At 54.9% G+C, this 16,428-nt stretch overlaps 1 protein-coding gene across 7 annotated transcripts; it reads left to right on the top strand.

Moving 5' to 3' along the window:
• The first annotated feature begins 425 nt into the window (after nt 1–425).
• HYKK (hydroxylysine kinase) lies at nt 426–16,135 on the top strand. Of its 7 annotated transcripts, XR_003233172.2 has the most exons (7): nt 426–549; nt 2,998–3,083; nt 3,451–3,806; nt 4,876–5,015; nt 7,304–7,487; nt 9,480–9,584; nt 14,740–16,135. XR_003233172.2 is itself a non-coding variant. In XM_025986041.2 (6 exons), exons 3-6 carry the CDS (start codon nt 3,458–3,460, stop codon nt 15,198–15,200), a joined length of 1,134 nt encoding a protein of 377 aa, XP_025841826.2. In that variant the 5' UTR covers nt 426–549; nt 2,998–3,083; nt 3,451–3,457; the 3' UTR covers nt 15,201–16,135. The 7 variants fall into 7 exon arrangements, 5 of the variants coding, with proteins under 5 accessions (XP_025841826.2, XP_072605268.1, XP_025841828.2 ...); XM_025986041.2 differs by lacking the exon at nt 9,480–9,584; XM_072749167.1 differs by lacking the exons at nt 9,480–9,584; nt 14,740–16,135 and adding an exon at nt 9,175–9,451 and having other exon boundaries at nt 430–549.
• Nucleotides 16,136–16,428: the final 293 nt, after the last annotated feature.

Genomic DNA, 16,428 nt, shown 5'->3' on the forward strand with positions numbered 1-16,428 from the left:
GGGGCGGGGCGGGGGCGCCGCGGCTTCCAGGGGGAGGGGCTCGGGCTCCGGCCCCGCCTCCCGCCCCCCCCCCCGTGCGCTGTGCCCGCGGGTCGGAGGAGCGCGTGGGCCCGCGGCGCTGGGAGGGCCGCTCCGAGAGCCGCAAGCCCCGCGCATTCCCGGGACACCGGGCGGCCGGGGTCGGGGTGGGGGAGGGACCGACCCGCCGCAGGTGCCACTCAGAGCGGGGCGCCTGCCGAGTGGCTGCCCGTAGGGGGGCGGGGCCTTGGGGAGCCAATCAGAAGCAAGAGGTCCGATTACGTGCGAGGTACCCGGATTCCGAGTGGGGAGGCGGGGCCGGGCTGTGGAAGGCCAATCAGAGGCCGGAGCCCCCCGGCAGGGGCGGGGCGTCCGCGGGCCAGCCTCGCCCCTCAGCACTGAGCGCTGATTGGCGGCGGGGGACCGCGAGCGGCCAATCAGGAGTCGGGGCTCGCGGGGTCGGGCTGCGGGGCCGCGGCAGGATCGCGGGCGGCTGACAGCCGTGTCCTCGGAGGGCGCGACTCCCTGCGGGTGAGCGGGCGGGGAGCGGGGCGCGCGACAGCGCTGGGGGTGCCGGGGGGGTCCCGGGCTGCAGCCCCCCTGCACCCCGCCTCCCACTTCCTGGGGACCCCGGGGTAGGGAGGGGTCCCGGGCCGCAGCCCTCCCCGTGCACCCGCCTCCCACTCTCTCTGGCGACCCCGAGGGGGAGGGAAGGGTCCCGGGCTGCAGCTCCCCCCACCCCCCGTGCACCCGCCTCCCACTCTCCCTGGGGACCCTGGGGTGGGGAGGGGTCCCGGTCTGCAGCACCCCCTCCTCCCTGCACCCTCCTCCTTCTCCTGCCTCTTGGGTCTCCAGCCCCTCCGCAGCCCTGTGCACCCCACCAGCCCCTTGCCCCAGCGGGAGGACTCTGAGCCCCCCTCCCCCCGTGCCCTGTGGGGCCCAGAGTATGGCCCAGGGCAGGGGGCCGTGAGCAGGACGCCCCGAGGCGGAGGCCGCCCAGCCCCTGGAACATCTGGCAGGGAGGGGAAGCCAGGGGACGGCCCGAGTCCTCCGGGGGCCCCTGGCACAGAGCACAAAGTGTAAGGTCCAGCCCCCCGGGGTTGGGACAAAGGTTGTGGGATTCAGGCCCGGCTGTGGGCGGAACCCACTGCTCCCTGGGGGTCTCAGAGCAGCTCAGGAAGGCGCTGTTGGCCGCAAGTGTAGACCAGCTATGGCAGGATTTGAATCCTCCTCCTGTCCCTGCTCACGCACCAGGCGTTTGGCTGACGGGAACCTCGCAAACGCATCTTTCATTTACCTTCAGGAGCTGACTTGATCTGTGCCATTGTTTCATGATTTGAGGCCTTGTAGTCAAAGAAAAAAGGCAATTTTAAGCTCAGAAAGAGAAACTGTGGAAGCCCAGAAAGTTTCGGGGCTGATTTAGTCCGAGCGCAGGCCGCCCGGGTTCCCACCATGTAGGGGAGCCGGGACCGAAAGGTGCTTCCGTTCTGCCAGCACAGCTACTTTTTGGCCTTCCGATTTTTTTTTCCTTATTGCAGTAAAATCCGCTTAACCAGCACCACTAGTTTTTATCGTACGAGCCTGTCTCAACGGCTCGAGCCACCACTTCTTCCGAGGCCTCCGCGAGCCCCGTTCAAGGAGGGCCTGGGAGCGTTGTCTAGCCTGGAAGGGAGACTGGCTTCACACTGGCCTGAGGTTCCCTCTGTCTTTAAGGATTTATCTTTGTTTTTCTTTAAGGATTTATAACTGATACCAGACTCACAATTATCCTGACATCCTTAACACGTTAGGATTCGAAAAACTGCGGGTACACTTCATCTTGGATTTAAAGCTCTCAAGTATTTTGAATTTAAAGCATTCTGAATCCTGGCCTCACATCAGCTTGTAAATCTCCAGAAGGAATGTTAAATTTTCGTGCCAAGTCTTGAGGCCGAGTACAGTGTGATAGGATACTCTGGTTCCCAGAAGTGTCAGGTGCAGGGGTGACCCCATTCAGCTTTGTCATGTCCTTAGTGAATAAAACAGGAAAGCAAATACTCTGCACAGCAAGTGAACGTGAGACGTGAGTGGCAGGAAGGCAGCACCTGCCACGGGTGCCGGAGCCACAGGGGGGGGGCTGCAGGCAGGCTGGGGGGCAAGTGGGGGAGGGGAGGGGCATTTTAGGCTGAGTTTCTTCTCCGGTCTGGAGGCCCCAGGCCACGGTCTTGGGGCTGGGGTGGGAAGGGCATCCTTTGGGGGAGCCCCAGTGCACCCCCCTGAACTGTATCCCCCTCTCCTCACTGGAGGGAGGCGAGATCCGAGGTGATGAGGCATTAATGGGAACAGGTGATTAGGGGAGCTCCGAGACGGCCCTAAGACCCCACCCGCAACTCCTTGTCCTTGCCAGTGTCTCACAGCGGACTTTTTTTTTTTTTAAGGTAAAATTTACGTGCAGTGAGATTCACAGATCCTATGCTTAAGTTTTAAGTTGTTTTTTTTTTTTTTTTTTTTTTAAGATTTTATGTATTTATGTGACAGCGAGAGAGAGCAGCAGCAGGGGGAGCAGGAGAGGGAGAAGCGGACCTCCTTGCTGAGCAGGAGCCCAGGACCCTGAGATCATGGCCTGAGCCAAAGGCAGGCAGGCACCCAAAGGGCCAAGCCACCCAGGTGCCCCAGGTTTTAAGTTCTGACCCATGTATAGGTCCGTGTAAGCAAAGCGTAGTCAAGATACAGACGTTTTCCTCCGGGAAGTTCCATCCTGCCCCCTCCCTGCCCGAAGCAGTGGCGGCCCTGCTTGCGGAGGAGCTGACCGTTGTTGAGATTCTGTGTCCCGCTGCGTCCCTTGAGCAGCTGTCTGCGTCGTGCCCTAAGTGCAACCCGCCGTCTGCGTGCCAGCCACACTTTAACCCTGGAAGTGCGCCCCATGAGCTGGCTGGTGAGGTTTTCAGCAGGACTCGTGGCTGGGGGAGGACGGCCAACGCATGTGAATTTCTATTTTAGCCCCAAACCGAGGGTTGCGCAGTCCAAGGGGAGCCTCCCGTGACCTCCCGTTTGGAGCCTCGAGAGCCCGTCCTTCCTGTAACTTGGTGTGTCCCTGCGGCTTGTCTCCTGTGACGTGTCCTGGGGGCGGGGGGGGGGGGCACGGAGCAGGGGCGAGGCGGTGCCCAGTGCTCCGACCGGGTTGTCTGTGCGGGGCGGCGGGGGGGCGGGGCGGGGGGGGCCCTGGAATCAGCCCTTCGGCCTTGAGGCGAGCGTAGAGATGGCTCCTGCTACGAGGGGCTCACCTGCCCAGACCCCCACTTCTTTATCTCCTTTGCTGATTCGACTTGTTCAACTTTATGAGTGAAAATCAGTAAGAAGCAAGGGGTCCGTGTGGAGCAACATTGTTGGTCTTAAGGAAGCGCACATCTAGGGAAATGGTGACATCCGCGCCCCTTCGGGTCTGTTCCGCAGAGACAGCATGTCGCGCAGGGACTCCGCTCAGCCAGCCCGGGCCCTCGCCAAGCCCGCCTTCAGCGACCTGCAAGCCTCCGCGCTCGTGGAGTCGGTGTTTGGCCTCAAGGTTTTCCAGATCCGGCCGCTCCCTAGCTACGACGACCAGAACTTCCACGTGCGCGTGGTGGGAGCCGAAGGCGGCCCGGGCGGCCCCAGGGAGTACGTCCTCAAGATCAGCAACGCGGAAGCCAGCCGGACGCCGGAGCTGCTGCAGGTGCAGACGCACGCCCTGCTGTTCCTGAGAGCCGCGGGCCTCCCCACAGCCTCCGTGTGCCGCTCGAAGGGGGGTGGCCTCACCTCCCTCGTGTCCGCAGGTAAGACACCCCGCCTTGCGCCGCTGGCCTTGCTCCCCGCCGCATTCGGGCTCCCCTGAGAAAAGCACCTGGAACAGGTAGGGAACCGCAGGTGCGGCCTGGGCCCTGCTCCCCTGGCGAGGGCAGCCAGGCCACCAACCCGGACAGCGGGCTCCCATCCCCAAGTGCCTGGAGCCCGATCTCGTGTCGCTTCCCCGAGGACGGCCTTGGGGGGTCGCCTTTGGCCCAGGCCGGGGTCCCGGGTCCTGAGATGGAGCCGCAAGTGGGCTGCACGCCTGGCAGGGCATCTGCGCCTCCCCCTCTGCCCCTCCAGCTTCTGGGCTCTGTTGCTTCCTCTCTCTAGTAAATCAACGTCAAAAGAAAAAGAAAGGACTTGAATAATCACTAAAAGCACGTGGGCTTAGGGAAACTCGTTTTCAAATATAAAATTAAGTCCTTTTCTTCGCGGGGCCGGCTGTGTATTTGGGGCCGTGGGGTAGAAGAAAGCCAGAGTCAAGAAGCAGGGGGTCGGATGAGGCTCTGTCCTTTCCTGCGCGGGGGACGTGGGGCACAGCACCTGACGTCCCTGCCGCTGTGAGTCCTCGTCTGTGCGACTGACGTGGGCCTTTCATGTAAGTGCTGAGGCTCCGAGATGAATTTGGCGGCCGGGGAGCAGTGCGGGGCGTCCTGGAGCAGCTCGAGGCCTCGCTGTCCCGGGGTCCACGCTCCCTGCCAGCGGCTGAGGGTCTCGTGCTGTGTGGGCGCCTCCCCGGGGCCCCGGGGGAGCCTCCAGGCCCGCGGCCCTCGCCTCACAGTCCTTGAGGCTGAGCTGACGGGGGGCGGTCGTGCCCCCTCCCAGGGCAGGCGGTGGGCATTCGGCTGTGGGTGTCGGGCATGCAGGTGTGCAGGTGTGCGGGCGCTGGGTGTGCCTGTGCGTGTGGCCAGCCCCCGCCCCACTCAGCCCTGCCGCCTTCCCGCGGGGGCGCCCCCGGTCTGCGGCCCCCGCTGCGCTCGGCGGGCACAAGGACTAAGGCCGAGCAGCCCGTCGCCATCCCGACCGTGGTTGACAGCATGTCCTTGCACCACCCAGATGGCGGCTCCCGCGTCACCAGCTACGTGGTGAGGCTGCTGACCTACCTCCCGGGGAGCCCGGTGGCTGAGGTCCCCGTCGGCCCCCCGCTCCTGTACGAGATTGGAAGGCTGGCCGCCAACCTGGATGAGACGCTGGAGGTAGGATGGGGTCTCGGCTCCTGTACTAGGGCGTGGCTGTGCTTGGGGTGCATCCGTCCCCCGTGACCGGTAAACCCGGGCTCAGACCAGGCCCTACCATGGGGTGTTGGGCAGGGGCTCAGGCCGGTGCCGCTGGGGCCCCACCTGTCTCAGCTGACCCGGTGTCTGCGCGGTCCTGGGGTTCCCGGGCCACTGGGCGGCTGCCGACGGCCCGCCTCGACTGTCCCGCGTCCAATGCACCCCCACGCCCCGCGTCCGCTCCTCATGGGGTCCACAGACGACCGCGGAACCTGCCGGTGCTCCTGGCTGCCCACCGGCCCTTACCCTGCCCATTCCCATCCCTGCCCCGATGGGCCGCCCTGTCTCCGGCGTCCGCACACCTGCTGCTGCCCAAGGCCCCGGTACCCTCCGCGTTCACCGTGTGGCCCGTGGCTCCGGCGTCGCCCGGCCTGTGACCCGCCCCGACCCCTTCTCTCCCCCGCTGTCCGTGGACCATCCCGTGCTCCTCTTGCTACTTCTGGGTGCTCTGCGGGTTCCTGCGGGTGACGGGCTGTGCCCCTCGTTGGGGACGTCTGTCCCGGGAGCATCGAGGAAGCTGCAGGGCTGAGGGCAGGGGGTCGGGCTCCCCGGGGCCGCAGGCCTCTGCTGTTCCCGCGTCCTAGTTCATGGCGGGCCTGGGGGCTGCTGCGGCCCCGCGTGCGCCGCTGGGGAAGCCGAGCGAGCTGCCCCGGTAGCGCTGAGAGCCCGGGCCTGCTCTCCGCCCCGAGCCCAGCCCCCTGCTGCGGGCGCGGGCCCAGAACCTCCCTGGGGGCCGCAGCTCCGTCAGGAGCCGGACGCGGGTGTTAGATTCTACTTTCTCGCCAAACGGAAGTAAGAGACATGCGTGGCAAAGCCTTCGGAGGCCCCGCCAGGGCCCAGTGACCACTTCGTGCCTGTCCTACCCTGAGGGCCGGCGTCCGGCATGCGCGCTGCTCTCGCGGCCTCCCCAGCTTCAACCCGAGCAGCCACGCAGGGCTGTGACAGATGTGGAGGCCTGGCCAGGAGGCGCCTCTGCAGGGGGATGCGGGGGCCGGCGTGCTGCTGGGGGGGACGCCCTGCTGCTGCCCAGGCCCCCCAGGTCCCTGCTTGGGCTGCGAGCCCCCTGCCGAGGTCCTCGGAGCAAGGCCGTGGGGGGAGGGTCAGACTCCAGGGCTGTGCACTGATGTCAAAGTCAACGAGAGGAACATGTTTAAGGAAAGGGAACAAAATACAAAGCTCCGGAATCCGTCATGCGCGGCCGCCCACGAGCCCCGCGTTGCCACCAAGCGGGCCCTTCTCCCCCGAGCTCACTGGGCGCCCGCCGCACTGGAGCCTCCTCCCGGGGCCGCCCAGTGCCTCCGTGTCTGCACCCGTCCTGCCCTGACCTCATCTCCCTTTCGAGCCATTTCGGCCTCCACAAACAGCGAGCGGTCAAAGTCTCCAGGCCCTCGACGTTCTAGGCTTTTCCCAGAACTCTCATTTATTCAGCAAATATTGCTTGAGCAGCATGTTTTGTGTACCGGGCACTGGCGGGGGTGCGGGGACACGGTAGGGCACGGACAGCGGACACGCCCCAGCCTCGCGAACCTTGCTGCTAGTGGTAGATGGGAGGGTGAGCTCTGGGGGTGTACTGTGTGGGACAGAGGGCTCCCCTGGACCTCCGGGAGCCCACCCACAGCACAGCTGGCAGAAACCAAGGCCTGGCCTGCGGCGTGGGCAGGAGCATCCCAGGACGGGGAGCAGCAGGTGCAGGGGCCACGAGATGGGGGGGCGGCAAGTGCAGACACCATGAGGTTGGGGGGCAGTAGCAGGTGCAGGGGCCGTGAGGTGGGTGGGTGGGGGAGCAGCAGGTGCAGGGATGGAGAGGTGGGGGCGGAGGAGTGGCAGGTGCAGGGGCTGTGAGGTGCGGGGGGGGCAGCAGGTGCAGGGGCCATGAGGTGGGGGGTGAGCAGCAGGTGCAGGGACGGAGAGGTGGGGGTGCGCTGGCACGTGCTCCTTCTGCGGGGAGGCCCGGGTGGCTGGAGGTGACGAAGCAGGAGTAGGGGAGGCTGAGTCGGAGAGGAGCCGAGGGCCCGCGTGGGTCACGTGGGGAGAACGCAGCTCTTGCTGACCGGCCAGCCCCTGCCTTGGGGGCCAGGTGACACGGGGCTGTGCCCACGGACTCCACGGGCTCTCCGCGTGGTCGCTCCAACCGGCAGAGGCTAAGCGTTCCTTGTCTTTGTTTTTTTTTTTTTTGTTTTTTTTTTTTTCGTTCCTTGTCTTTGATTTAGAAATTCCATCACCCAAAGTTAAGTTGCCTTCGTCGGGAGAACTTTATCTGGAATCTGAGAAATGTTCCTCTTCTGGAGAAACATGTGGACGCCTTGGGCCAGGGCCGAAACCGCGAGCTTGTCGTCCGGGTCATTCAGCTCTTCAAGGATGAAGTCCTGACCAAACTGAAGCATTTTCGAGAATGTGAGTCTTCTCCTGATCGAGTGTTTTTCTTGACAATTTAAATTGTCAACTGTCAGAGCATCAGAAAAGTGTGGAAGGACAACGTAGCTTTACCACATCTTAAGATTTTGTCATGTTGCTGCTGCTGCTTTTTAAAGAACAGTATTTGTGCTTCCCTTACAATTGCTGCACTCGAGGTCCTCTCTGACCTTTACTCGGTCACTTCCTCCCTCCCTACTGAATTTGCACATGTTCTAATATCGCTGTGATTTATGTTCATAGGTTATGTGTGTGCATGTTTTCCAGACTGATCCATTTAATATATGGTAGTTCCAGTTCGCTTAGCTTATTTTTTTTTTTTAAGATTTTAAGAATCTATTTGAGAGAGCAGGGGGAGGGGCAGAGGGGGAGGGAGACTCCCCGTCAAGCAGGGAGCCTGATGCGGCCTCGATCCCAGGACCCCGGCAGACGCCCGTAACTGCCGAATACTAACTACTGCAGAGCGAGTGTGCACCACACCTGACTTGAACGTACTGGACCTTTTTGGTCACTTATGTAAATAGAATTTAGGTTGGTCCTCGCTTCCCGGTGCTCCAGGGAGCGCCTGGCTCCGTAGGGACCCAGCCGGCACTCTCGGGGTGTAGGCAGCCTTCCGCGGGCAGCAGGCCTGTCCAAGGACACGAGGGCCGGTACCCGGCAGGCCACATGGGCTGCATGTTCCTCGGCTGCACACGGCCCGCGGGGCTCACGCAGCACGCGTCCGTCTCACGCTTCTGGACGCTGCACACGGGAGGTCGAGGTGCCGGGGACGGCCTTCCTTCCCTGGCTGCAGCCACCTCGTCCCTCCGGAGTCTCTTCTTGGGCCCCATGCTCGGGCTCACCCCGACCCGTTCCCTCCGGTAGGCCCAGCTCCCAATGCGGGGGCTCGGGGCGGGGGTCGGTGCACAGCGCCCCGGGGTGTAAGCATGCTGCAAGGCCACGGCACCCGGCCCGCGAGCACTCCGACCCCGTGCTGTCGGCCGCCTGTGCATGGACCCGGCCAGCCTGGGAGGTCGCGGCCCCGGGGTCCTCAGGGGCTCAGATGCTTCCAGCTCTCCTTGCAGGTGTGCCCTGCCTTTAACTTGTGACCCGCACCGTTACCACCCGGTGCCCCCTCTGGGCTGCTGGCCCTGGATGGCGTGAGGCCTGCGGCAGGACCGCGGGGCCCAGGACACGCCGCGCGCAGCTCGACCCGAGGACGTCGGGCAGCTCCCAGAATGCGGGGAGCCTCAGGCTTCGCCCCAGAGGGTGTGGGTACTCCCGCCAACCTGACAGACGGAGCGATCTCTTGCGGCGGCTCTACCACGATGTCCCTATCCGGGAAATGCCGCTTGCATAGGCTTAGGCGAAGGGGCCACTCGAGTCAGTTTTTCTACTGGGATTTTTTTTCTCATTGATTTTAGAAGTTCAGAGTATTTTCCGGATACAAATCCTTCTTTGGTTCGGTGCGTTGCAGATACTTTCCCCCATTCTGTGGCTTGCCTTCTTGCTCTCTTTATGATGCATTTTGACAAACAAGCCTCCATTTCTTGGCTTCAAATATTTCAATTTTCTGTTCCATGGTTCGTGTTTCATGGCTTGTGTAGGAAATTTTCCCTACCTCGAGGTCACGAAGACATTCTCCTGTGTTATCTCACTACAGCGTTATCGTTTCTGCCTTTCATTATAGGTCTATAAACCATCTGGAATTTACGTACGGTGGGAATTTTTCCAGTGGCCAGTAACTTTTTCCCCAACGCGTATTAAAAGGCTCTCTTGGGATCCCTGGGTGGTGCAGCGGTTTGGCGCCTGCCTTTGGCCCAGGGCGCGATCCTGGAGACCCGGGATCGAATCCCCCATCGGGCTCCTGGTGCATGGAGCCTGCTTCTCCCTCTGCCTGTGTCTCTGCCTCTCTCTATCTCTCTGTGACTATCATAAATAAATAAAAAATTAAAAAAAATTTAAAAGGCTCTCTTTTCTCCCTTTGCTTTGCAGAACCACCTCTGCTATCAATCAAATGCCCTGGGGCTCTCTATTCCATCCCCCTGTTCTGTTTGCCTCTCTCTGCTCCCGTACCGCCCTGCGGATCCCCTCGGCCAGGTAATGCTGCGGTAACAAGTAGCTCCCGGGACTGCAGTGGCAGAGACTTAGTTCCAGCTCAAGCTGCGCGTCTACCGTGGACTGGCCAGGGTTCTGTTCTGTGCATTCTCTCACTGTGGGATCCACACAGATGGAACTTTCACCAACTAGAGTATTGCTGTCGTATGGAGAAAGAGAACATGCGGCACTGTACGCTGGCTCTTAAATCTCTGCCCTGAAGTGATGTCACTTCTGTTAATACGTCGAGGGCCAAAAAACATGGCCATGTGCAGCTTTTTCAGGAACAGGGAAGTGCAACCCAGCATGTTCCTGGAAGGAGCACATCCGGAATGTTTGTGGTCACCTCCAAAGATTACCTTGCTGTCTTAATTTTTTGACTTTTACGGTTTCATAGCTGATAGAATATGTCCTCCCACCTTTTTATTCTCTTCTAAGAGGGTCTTGACTGGTTTTTGTCCTTTACATTTTGATTACATGTCAATTTTGGAGTCAGCATGTCACATTTTTAAAGAATTTTGTTGAGATTTTGATTAGATTTGGATTCAATCTGTATATAAATTTGGTACATGGGTAGTGTAGTATATTTATGTTATACTTCAAAGATTTAGTACTCTAATCCACGAACATTCGTCTAGTTATACAGATCTGTAGATGCTGGTGATGGCATTTTTAGTCACCTTTTCTTTTTAAGTCTTTTTTTTTTTAATATTTATTTATCCATGAAAGACACAGAAAGAGAGAGAGAGAGGGAGAGAGAGAGGGAGAGAGAAGCAGACAGAGGGAGAAGCAGGCTCCATGCAGGGAGCCCGATGTGGGATTCGATCCGGGACTCCAGGATCACGCCTTGGGCTGAAGACGGCGCTAAACCGCTGCCTCCCCTCCCCCCGGGGGGCTGCCCTAGTCGCCTTTTTATTGTTGATCTCTGCGGTAATGGGAGAGACGTCGTGTCAGTGCTGCCTCGCAGAATGGTCCAGTAGGGGCTTCTCTGGGACTACTGAGCACTTAAAGTGCGACTAGTGCAATGAAGGATCTGGATTTTCAATCTTATTTAATCTTAATGAATTTAAGTGGCAACATATGGTTAGTGGTTACGATATCGGACCAAGCCGCTTTTTTTTTTTAAGGTTTTATTTATTTGTTTATTCATGAGAGACAGAGAGGCAGAGAGACAGGCAGAGGGAGAAGCGGGCTCCCTGCAGGGAGCCTGAGGCGGGACTGGATCCCAGGACCCTGGGGTCACGGCCTGAGCCGTAGGCCAACGCCCAACCACTGAGCCCCGCAGGTGTCCCCTGAGCTGCTTTATATGATTTCAGTACCTCCAAATTTGTTGAGATTTACTTGATAATGCAGCATTTGGTAAATTTAAAAAGTGGTCCGTGTTTGATGAAAAAGAAAGTTTACCCTGGGATCGTTGGGTGCCAAGTTATTTATAGGTAAGTAGGTGGGGTTTGTTATCATGTTGCTTAAATTCCGTAAACCAATATTTTTTTGCCTGCTTATTCTAACAATTATTGAGGAAAGTGTATTTTAAATCTCTATCATTGTGGATTGTTTATACGTGTATTTGTGTCAAATTGGGCTTTGTACACTTTCAGGCAATGTGCACTAACATTAGACGGGTTACCTTACTAGCACACTGAAGCTCTGTTGATACAGTATTGCTCTGTATTTCTTCTATTTTTTTTGCCTTAAATATCTACTCCATCTGATGCTATATAGCTACACCATCTTATTTTGTACTCTTCATTTTTTTTTGTCTGTTACAATTCTTTCTTTTCTTTTTCCCCTCTTCTTTTGCCTTGTTTTCGAGGTAACTTTTTCCATGATTGTATTTTTTTTCTGTCCAGAAGTTTGGAAAATATATGCTGTATTTCTACTCTGAGGGTGGTTACCCTAGAGATTCTCATGTGTGGCCCTAACTTATCAAAGTGTAATGTTACCCAAGACAACACAAGGACCTAAAGATACTTTAAGTACATTTATCGCTGTTCTGGCTTAGAAGCTGTTGTTTTAGTAAACTTTAAATCTGTATTTTTATTCTCCAAAAGACATTATTATTTTTGTTTCACAGCCACGTTTAGATTTACTCGTATATCGGTTTCATATCTTCCGGCACCTCGGACTTTCAGCCCAGCATCATTTTTTTCCTGCCTGAAATACATTCTTAGAATCTCTGTAACGCAGTTCTCTGATGGTGAACGCTCTCTGATTTTGTCTGAAAAAGTTTTTACTTTTCCCCTCATTCTAGAAGGGTATTTTCACACCCAATAGGACTTCGGGTTTCTGGGTTTTCAGACTGTCTCCTAGCTTCTCCATCCCTGCTAAGAGGTCAGCTGAGGTCTGCGGCTCCTCTCCAGACCACCTGCATTTTTCCCTTTGCGGTTCTCGCATAGGATGTTCTCTTCTTCTTGATTTTTTTTTCTTAATATGCTTTCTCAAGTCTGTGTGAGGAATTGTCTTTCATCAGTTATGGGAAATTCTTGCCTAGCCCCATTCTCTTTCCTTCTTTTGGGCTCCAGTTAAGCTCATGTTTGGTCTTCTCACTGAATCTTCTGGGTCTTCCCATCTGTGTGTGCAGATTTTATTCTGTGCCCATGCTCCATTTTAGGTAATTCTCTAATGCGACCTCTAGTTTATTATTTTTTTATGTCTAATCTGTTATACCCACTCACTGCATTCTTAATTTCTTTCATTATATTTTCCAGCTTTAGAAGTACTTTTTTTTTTTTAAGATTTTATTTATTCATTCATAGACACAGAGAGAGAGAGAGGCAGAGACACAGGCAGAGGGAGAAGCAGGCTCCATGCAGGGAGCCCGATGTGGGACTCGATCCCGGGTCCCCAGGATCACACCCCAGGTTGCAGGCGGCGCCAAACCGCTGCGCCACCGGGGCTGCCCTAGAAGTACTTTTCTAATTAAAGAAATTTTAAATTATTTTTTTGTTTTAACTTCAGTATAGTTAACATGCAGTGCTTCAGGTCCACACTCTAGGGACCCGCCCTTCCATGTAGTACTCTGTGCTCATCTCCATAAATGCACCCTTTAGTCCCTGTCACCTGATGCATAGTTCTTCCGGTAATTCTTCCGGAGTCATTGCCCTGTGTCCAGAGAACTTACCGTATAATCAGGTACCATGAGCAAGAGCCAAAAGAAACTAACTTGTGGGGCTCCAGGCTGGCTCAGTTGGTAGAGCCTGTGACTCTTGGTCTTGGGGTTGTCAGTTCAAGCCCCATGTTGGGCGTAGAGATTACTTTAAAAAAATTTTCTTAAAAAAAAAAAAACTAACTCAAAACTGAATCAAAGACTTTGGTAACTACAGTGACTTGACATAAACATATCGCACAGCCGCCTGGGGTTGCAGTTAGGTTCAAGGCTCTGCTTTGGTCCTTCTGCCTCTGTGGGTTGGTAGTAGACTGGTCATCCTTTAACGAGTTTGGAAGGTCTGCCCACTGCCGCTCCGATTCAGGTGGTGAGGCCTCTCCTGCACCCAGCACCCAGCGGCAGGTAGCACGTCCAGCACCCATCCTCCCAGGGGGAGGTGAAGCACCGTGGCTCTGGAGCGCAGGAGGCAGGCCCGAGGCTGCATTCTTGCTCACTGCTTGGCTTTTTTATTGTTTCTTAGTATATGGATCTGGCTTTTGAGGCTGGCTGTACCTTTACTTTCGCTTTTTATTTCCATCTCTACTATGTTGTACACAGAAGGGTTATCAAAGAATGAATTCACTCAGCCCTCTTGATCCGAATGCCTTCGCTTTCTTTCTCAAATCCAACGTTTGTCATGTTTTTCCCAGGCCTTAAATCACACTGTCATTTCTTGATGGGCCACTGGGCGTGAGAAAAGAAGCGATAAGATGCTTGCATACATACAGATTACATTCACGAAGTAACGTATTTCATGGATTCTAAAATCCCAAGCGATTGCACAAGATGGACCATTACTTTATCTCTAAGGAAGGAAAAACATTGCCAGGAAAATGGTGACACGGCATCCGTCGTATAATGCATCCCAATTTCACAAATGTGTAGTTTAGGATCTGTGGTTTACAATAATGTTCATCGTTTCTACATGTGCTAAATCACGTAAGCACGCTTTACGCAATCCCAAGTCACACAGAAGAAATCGGCATTACGCTCAGGTGAGTGTTTTGCACTCCCTATCACACACTTATCATAAAGCGCATGCTCCATGCTCTCGGACACCCTTGTCTCTTCCTAATCCTTAATTAGGGTTTTAAATCAGAATGTTTCAGACTGTACCCGATGGAGAACAAGTATGGTTTTTTCCCCAACCCACGACAGTCTGCTTCATGAATCTACTGTTCATGACCAGTTCACGACTTCCTGTGTGAATTCGGTAACACCAAACTGGCCTGTACTCTGTTAATGAGATGTGTCCACTGATCACACTCTTAGATGACAACTTGCTGTAAAATTTTCTAAAACCCTCAATTTCTGTTTTTATCTCATACAGACTAGTAAGCATTTATGGAACAGCACTGACCACAGACCCCCACTTTGTGTAGTACTCACTTGAGATTCCAGCATCTATTCTAGCAATCAAGAGACTGGAAAAAATCAGAATTACTTTATCATCAGATTTTTTTTTTTTGGAAATCCCAGATTAAAATAAAGACATATCTGGCTCCTTCTAGGACTCTTGGCTCTTTTTTTTTTTTCTTTTTAAAGATTTTTTTATTTTATTTTATGTAATCTCTACATCCAGCACAGGGCTCGAACTCACAACCCCAAGATCAAGAGTCGCATGCTTCACTGACTGAGCCAGACGGGTGCCCCTTAGGACTCTTTGTTTCTTATAACAATATGAACATATGTATATTCTTTTTAAACATTTCTGGATTGGGGCAGTTCCGCCTTGCCCTTCACTCTGTTAGCGGTCAGAACAAGGTGTTTGCAACAACTACAACCTCAGTTGAATGGCCTTGTACCGATTAGAAACAAAAGCAAACACAACCACTGAAATTAACTTCTTTTTTCCCTTTCGGAGAAAATTATTTTATTGCAGGACAAATAGGGTTTGGTTCTACCTCTGACTGCTCATCACAACGGAGTGGCTGGGCCCAAGAAACAGGAAATGGGAAGACAAGGAAGTGGGGAATTCAATGCTTTCACATGGCTTGGTTTTTCTCCTTTTAGGTCTCAATCATGGGGATCTTAATGACCATAACATCCTAGTGGAGGCCAGTAAGTCAGCCTGTGGAGATGCTGCGTATCAAGTGTCTGGGATTTTAGACTTCGATGACATGAGCTACGGCTACTACGTGTTTGAAGCGGCCATTACCATCATGTACATGATGATTGAGAGCAAGAGTCCCATGCACGTGGGAGGTCACGTCCTGGCGGGGTTTGAGAGTGTCATCCCGCTGACGCCTGTGGAGAGGGGAGCTTTGTTTCTACTCGTGTGCAGTCGCTTTTGCCAGTCCCTGGTCATGGCAGCGTACTCTTGCCAGCTACACCCAGAGAACGAAGAGTATCTCATGATTACTGCAAAAACTGGGTGGAAGCACTTGCAGCAGTTGTTTGACCTGGGCCAGAGAGCTGTAGAGGAAATCTGGTTTGAAACTGCCAGGTCCTACACCTCCGGGCTCTCCATGTGACTGGAATTGCACAGCAGGGACCACATCTGGTCCTACGAAGCACTTCCCTGCACGGTAAAGACAACCTGATGGAGGTGACGGGTGCACAGGAAACCACCAAGGACATCAAGCACTCTCATGACCACTCTTCAGATTTAAGAAAGGACCGCCTGAGCAAGCCTGTCTTTCTGGGGGTCCTGCTGGCCTTGTGGATAAAATACGCAGAGTGAGGCTTGCACTCAGATAAGCTCTCAAGGTCTATTCCAGCCCTGGGATCAATGACTGTTTTAAGCTCTGAAAGGAATACATATGTTTAGATAAATTCGCATATTTTAAATAATTGGGCGTAACACACACACCCATTAACACATCTCCACTCTCGTGGAGCCTTCTCCCATTGCTCCGTTTTTCTAGGACCCCACAGTACTCCATCTTCATGGATTATGACTGTAGCCTAAGGCTATCTGAGGGCAGAGACTAGTTCTGTCTCTTTTTTGTTTTTTAACACCCGATTTACCGCTTTCCTCGTGGCTTCAAAGATATTTTGCACGCATAATTGCAAATTAATGTACGCTAAAAGAAAGGCATGTGAAGACAAGGCACAGACTAAGATGTCTTAGGAGGAAGCAGACACACTGCTGCTAAGAAAAAGTTCTAACTTGCTTGAGTGGGCAGTTGAGGCTGGAACGCTAGGGATGGAGGCTGGAAGATTCTGGGCCTGCTAGGGAGCCATGGAAGACATCTGGCAAGGCCACCAGCTCCTGAGGTTTTCATAGTGATACTAAGAAAGTGTCTAAGCAGATCACTTAAAATTTGCTCTCATTTATGGCTCTTTTCATATGAATATGTGATGACCTGTAGCTCACCGTATACCAGACGTGAATCATACCACGGTTTCCTTCACGGAGTTCTCGTCATGCCTCCTTACTGTGATTTATTAAAGGGCTGTTTACTCACTTGTGTGGGTTTATCTGTTCCCTAAGACGTCTCAGGTCTACAACCCTGGCCATTGTCTCTTTCCCAATTTTTTTTTTTTAAGATTTTATTTGTAGGGATCCCTGGGTGGCGCAGCGGTTTAGCACCTGCCTTTGGCCCAGGGCGCGATCCTGGAGACCCGGGATCGAGTCCCACGTCGGGCTCCCGGTGCATGGAGCCTGCTTCTCCTTCTGCCTGTGTCTCTGCCTCTCTCTCTCTCTCTCTGTGTGACTATCATAAATAAAAAAAAAAAAAAAAAAAAAGATTTTATTTG

The sequence above is a fragment of the Vulpes vulpes genome, chromosome 2 (assembly GCF_048418805.1).
Source record: "Vulpes vulpes isolate BD-2025 chromosome 2, VulVul3, whole genome shotgun sequence".
Taxonomy (NCBI): domain Eukaryota; kingdom Metazoa; phylum Chordata; class Mammalia; order Carnivora; family Canidae; genus Vulpes; species Vulpes vulpes.